This window comes from Curcuma longa, chromosome 11 (genome assembly GCF_044706935.1).
Source record: "Curcuma longa cultivar G26 ecotype Majalengka, Jawa Barat chromosome 11, ITB_CL_G26_1.1, whole genome shotgun sequence".
In the NCBI taxonomy this organism is placed as follows: domain Eukaryota; kingdom Viridiplantae; phylum Streptophyta; class Magnoliopsida; order Zingiberales; family Zingiberaceae; genus Curcuma; species Curcuma longa.
The window spans coordinates 1,717,728-1,724,007 of NC_133871.1; the positions used below are offsets into that span (position 1 = coordinate 1,717,728).

Sequence of the window (6,280 nt, forward strand, 5' to 3'; positions counted from 1 at the left end):
GCAGATAATCCGGACATGAGTCACCACGTCTATTCGTTTATCTTCTTGATAAGTTTTTATTACTCGGTCATTCTTATCCTACAACGTAACATTAGTTATCTTTCCTATTTCTATGGCTTACGTGGAGTTAATTGTATGGTTTAAGTGACGTTAATCTTTATCTTTTTTGGTGTATAAATACCACCGAAGACTGTAGTTTTCAATTCACTGCAATAAGAGTTTTCTCCTCTCGTTGGTTTTTACTCGTTGCCTTCTATTTCTCGTTGTTTTTTTTTCCTTGCTTTGTGCTGCTGTGGTTTTGTAGATTCTGAGCCAACAATTGGTATCAGAGCCTTGAATCCACGATTCTACAAAAATGTCGGGCATCCCACAAGTTGCTGCGAAGGAGAACGGCGGAGTGTCATTTCTCTATCCGATGCTAAGCCCTCACAATTACACTGTGTGGGCGATCAAGACAGAGGCAATTCTTGATGCCCAGGGAGTCTGGGAGGCGGTGGAGCCAGCAGAAGGAGCCCAGGTAGATGCAAAGAAGGACAAAAAGGCACGTGCATATATCTTGCAGTGTGTCCCCGAAGACATCCTTCTTCAAATCGCAAATAAGAAGACGGCGAAGGAAGTCTGGGATAGCCTCAAGACGAGGTATCTTGGTAGTGATCGGGTGAAGAAGGCACGCGTACAAACATTGAAAAGCGAGTTTGACGCCCTCCGGATGAAGGAGACCGAGACGATTGACGAGTTTGCGGGAAAACTCAGCGCCTTGAGCAGCAAGTTCTCCACCCTTGGTGCCACGCTTGAAGATTCCTCTCTGGTAAAAAAGTTGCTCGATTCTGTCCCTGATAAATTCTTCCCTATTGTTGCCGGTATTGAGCAGTTCCACGACCTTGAGACTATGCCGTTTGAGGAGGCTATAGGGCGACTGAAGGCGTATGAGGAACGAACACTACGATTACATGGCAACACCAACAACACTGAAGGTGAGCTCCTACTTACTCATGCCGAATGGCAAATGCGACAGAAAGGGAGCAATGTGGACACTTCATCAAGAGGCAAGGGGCATGGATCCAGCAATCACAGTCGTGGCAACTGGCGTGGGCGTGGGCGAGGGCGCGGACGTGGCCGTGGTACGCAGCGCCAAGACAGTGCAGGAGGCACTAGCGGCAACAACAGTCACGCTCGTGACAAGAAACATATAAAATGTTTCAATTGTGAGAAAATGGGACACTATGCGTCTGAATGCTACAGCAAGCGTCGTGATGAGGCTCACCTCACTTGTGCCACCGATGAAGAACCAGCACTGATGATGACCGTGTCCCACGAGGAGTCTCACACAAGGCGTGAGCAGCAGGATATCATTCTACTCAGCGAAGAAAGATTCCTACCGGATATGTACCGCAATGGTAAGAAAGGAGAAGATAAAGACATCTGGTACCTGGACAACGGTGCCAGCAACCACATGACCGGCCATCGCGAGAAGTTTCAAGAATTAGATGAGACCATCACCGGGAGGGTGAGATTTGGCGATGGATCAACCATTGAGATAATGGGCAAGGGAACGGTTGTGTTCGAATGCAAGAATGGCGATCAGAAGGCTCTACACGAGGTATACTACATTCCGAAACTTTGTAGTAATATTATGAGTCTTGGTCAATTGACAGAAACTGGGAACGAGGTGCACATGGAAGGAGATACCATGAAGGTGATTGATAGGAGCGGGAAGCTCTTGATGCGGGTAAAGCGAACACAAAATCGCTTGTACAAGATAACCTTGAAGACGTTCAAGCAAGTCTGTCTCATAGCAAGCTTAGAAGACCCAACCTGGTTATGGCATGCAAGACTCGGACATGTCAATTTCCAGGACTTGAAGCTTTTGGGGGAGAAGAAATTGGCAGTTGGTGTGCCACTATTGCCCCAGCCAAACAAGCTTTGCGAGGTGTGTGTGATGGCCAAGCATGCAAGGTCACCATTCCCGTACCAAGCAAACTTTAGAGCAGAGAAGCCGTTAGAACTCCTCCATGCTGATATTTGCGGGCCAATCTCACCATGTACACTCGCCGGTAACAAATATTTATTTTTGATTGTTGATGATTTCACAAGGTGGATGTGGGTGTTTCTATTGGCAGCAAAGAATGATGCATTCCAAGCATTCAAGAAGTTCAAAGTCTTGACGGAGAACAAGACTGGGTACAAGATCAGAACACTCCGAACAGACCGGGGCGGCGAGTTTCTATCCACGGAGTTCACTCAGTTCTGTGAAAATGAAGGAATTGAGCGGCACCTCACGGCTCCCTACACACCCCAACAGAATGGTGTTGTGGAGCGCCGTAATCGCACCGTTATGGCCATGGCAAGATCTCTCCTCAAGGGTACACATATGCCGGCAAGGTTCTGGGGAGAGGCGGTTAGGCATGCTGTCTATCTACTAAACCGTCTCCCAACTAAGGCGCTAGGAGAGCGTACCCCATTTGAAGCTTGGATGGGGAGGAAGCCACATCTTGCTCATTTGAGGGTGTTCGGTTGTGTTGCATATGTGAAAAACACAACCCCTCACCTTAAGAAACTCGACGACAGAAGTTCACCCATGGTATACTTGGGTGTCGAGGAAGGCTGCAAAGCTCATCGGCTATTTGATCCAAGGCGTGGCAAGCTACAAGTAAGTAGAGATGTCATATTTCAAGAAAATTGTGAATGGACATGGAATGCAGGTGCTAACAATGAAGAAAATTTGCCGGAGTTTATTATGTTGGATGCATCCTATTCCGACGAGCCGATTGTTGCAGCAGATGCTGAGGCAGGAGTGGAAGATGTCGCACCAACACCAGAAGCCGTGGTGCCCATGACAAGTGTGTCAAGTCCATCTACACCATCATCAAACGCCCATGCAGCTACCTCATCTTCAGAATCAAATACACCCGAGTCTTATGAAGGGCCAGTCCGTTATAGGTCCCTTGCTGATATCTACGCCAACACTGAGGAAATTGTTGGTATTAATGAAGAGGTGATGATGGTGATGTCTGAAGAGCCGACATGTTACCAAGAGGCTGCAACCGAGGCTTGCTGGTACAAAGCAATGGAGGAGGAACTGAAGTCTATCAAGATGAACAAGGCTTGGACCCTAACTGAACTCCCATTAGGCCACAAACCTATCGGCCTAAAGTGGGTGTTCAAACTGAAGAAAGATGCAGATGGGAAAGTCATTAAGCATAAAGCAAGGTTAGTGGCGAAAGGCTATGTACAAAGACACGGCATCGACTTTGAAGAGGTATTTGCACCTGTCGCTAGACTTGATACTGTTCGAGTAATTCTTGCGCTTGCAGCAAATCAAAGCTGGGAGGTACACCATCTAGATGTGAAGTCAGCATTTCTCAACGGAGAATTAGAAGAAGAAATCTATGTCACTCAACCGGAAGGGTTTGAGGTACCAAATCAGAAAGATAAGGTGTACAGATTGTCCAAGGCCCTCTATGGACTGCGGCAAGCTCCACGAGCCTGGAACATGAGACTGAACAGGAGTCTAGAAGAGCTTGGCTTCAAAAAATGTACGCAAGAACATGCAGTATATACAAGACGTAAAGGAGAAGCAAGCATACTTGTTGGAGTATATGTCGACGATCTCATCGTGACAGGAAGTAGCACAGAAACCATCAACAAGTTCAAACAACAAATGATGGCAGAATTTGAGATGAGTGATTTGGGTCTTCTCTCCTACTACTTAGGGATTGAAGTGGAGCAACAAAAGAGCCGGATTTTACTTAGACAATCAGCTTATGCCAAGAAAATTCTGTCTCATTTCAAGATGGCAGACTGCAATGCCACAAAGCATCCAATGGAACCCAAGACACAGCTGCATAAGGACTTGGAAGGGACTCCAGTTGACGCCACGGAGTATAGGCGCCTCATTGGTTGCCTGAGATATTTGTTACATACACGGCCGGACCTGTCATATTCCGTCGGAATGGCAAGCAGATACATGGAGAAGCCTACAATCATGCATCACAAGGTGGTCAAACAAATTCTCAGGTATCTGAAAGGTACAATCTATTTTGGGCTTGTTTACATAAAAGGACCTCAGGAATTTGGTATATTCGGCTACTCGGATAGTGATTTAGCCGGCGATCTCGATGGGAGAAAAAGCACAAGTGGAATGGCCTTTTATTTCAACGAAAGTTTGGTGTCTTGGAATTCACAGAAGCAGAAGACAGTGGCGCTTTCATCTTGTGAAGCAGAGTTCATGGCAGCCACAACTGCGGCCTGTCATGCTTTATGGTTAAGGAGCCTTGTCAGCGAATTAACTGGTGTAGAGCCAAAGCCGGTAACGTTATTTGTTGACAACAAATCTGCCATAGCTCTTATGAAGAATCCAGTATTCCATGGCCGAAGCAAACATATAGATACAAGGTTTCATTTTATCAGAGAATGCGTTGAGAATGGACAGATTGTGGTTGAGTTCATTAATACCGGAGAACAGCGAGCCGATGTATTAACTAAAGCATTGCCAGGAGTGAAATTAGCTGCCATGCGACAACTACTCGGCGTCCATGATTTACAACCATGTCAGGATTAGGGGGAGTAATATTAGCAGATAATCCGGACATGAGTCACCACGTCTATTCGTTTATCTTCTTGATAAGTTTTTATTACTCGGTCATTCTTATCCTACAACGTAACATTAGTTATCTTTCCTATTTCTATGGCTTACGTGGAGTTAATTGTATGGTTTAAGTGACGTTAATCTTTATCTTTTTTGGTGTATAAATACCACCGAAGACTGTAGTTTTCAATTCACTGCAATAAAGAGTTTTCTCTTCTCGTTGGTTTTTTCCTCGTTGCCTTCTTTTTTCTCGTTTTTTTTTTCTCCTTGCTTTGTGCTGCTGTGGTTTTGTAGATTCTGAGCCAACACCAGCAAAGGAGCGGTCAACCAGCTCACCAGAAGCCTCGCCTGCGAGTGGGCGCGCGACAACATCCGCACCAACTGCGTCGCGCCGGGATCCATCAAAACCCCCTTGCTTGAACATGTAAATTTCAAGCTTTAATTCGAGCAGTCAATTTGCGTTCTTGAGGATCGTTGACAGTGAAAACGCAAAAAAAAAAAATGGTTTTCTTTTGTTGTCGGATTGAGGCAGGCGCTGAATGATGAGTCGTTGGCGATGGGAAGGCTTCGGATCCCTGCTGGGCGAATCGGGGAGCCGGTGGAGGTGGCGGCGCTGGTGGCGTTCCTATGCATGCCTGGTGCGCGCTACATCAACGGGCAAGTCATCTGCGCAGACGGAGGAATAACTATAAACGGCAACATTTGATCGGATCGACTGCTACATCAAAGTTGGATATTGGAGATTTCGTCTTGGATATGGCTAAGTTGGTGACGAAGATAAGAATTTGAATTGCTATGAAGTTGAGATAATATTTTTTTTTATCATGATCAATTGTAACTTCTCAATTTATCTCTTTTTACCGTGATCAATTATAACTTTTCAATTTATCTCTTTATAAATAATCATGAAATTGAACGTGTTACGAATTGCAGAAGTCATTAAAGATTTCAAATTTGTTGCCTTTTTAAAGTTACATTTCCAGATAGTTCTTAAGAGATAGTTCTCTAGTTTTTCTTTAATTTTATTTTATTTTTAAAAGATAGCCATGAAAACAGTCAACCACTCATCTATCTCTATGGGAAACTTTTGACGATGGATCCAGGGCCCTTCCAAAGGCTTTAGGTAAAATTTTTAAATTAATTAATTAATTAATTTTTAAAAAAATATATTAATTTTTTTAAAGGGTAAAATTACTAATAAAATTTTGTATTTAAATTTTGCTAATATTTTTTTATTTAATAAAATTATTAAATTATTTAATCTTTAGATATTATTAAAAATTTTATTATTTTAATTTTAAAAAATTTATTTTATATATTAAAGTATTAGGTATTGTCAATAATATTTTATAAATTATTTGTCTATTCATATATTAGAGAAAAATTTATTTTTTTATAAGATTTAATATCTTAAATATTTTTTTTAATTCTAAGTTTATTATTTTTAAAAATAAATTTAAACTATCAGATAACATGTCATATTTTAAAAAGATTTTAAATTTAAATAGGTTAACAATAAAAAAAAATTTATTTATAAATATAATGAAAAATTAAAACTGATTATTTTTAGTTTATGTAATAAAAAAATTAATTTGATGTTTAAATTAATCAAGAACTCTACTTTTTATTCTTATAAAAAATTAAGAAAATTAGAGGAAAAAATATTTTTTTGAAAGTATCATTAGAAAAGAT

At 42.0% G+C, this 6,280-nt stretch overlaps 1 protein-coding gene across 1 annotated transcript in view; it reads left to right on the forward strand.

The window, feature by feature from the left end:
* LOC141838888 (noroxomaritidine/norcraugsodine reductase-like) overlaps positions 1-5,386 on the forward strand; it is a 10,171-nt gene extending 4,785 nt beyond the window's left edge. Inside the window, exon 4 of the mRNA XM_074726501.1 lies at positions 5,121-5,386. Within this exon, the coding sequence (XP_074582602.1) occupies positions 5,121-5,294 (174 nt within the window). The 3' untranslated portion in view covers positions 5,295-5,386. The remainder of the gene's footprint in view (positions 1-5,120) is intronic.
* Positions 5,387-6,280: the final 894 nt, after the last annotated feature.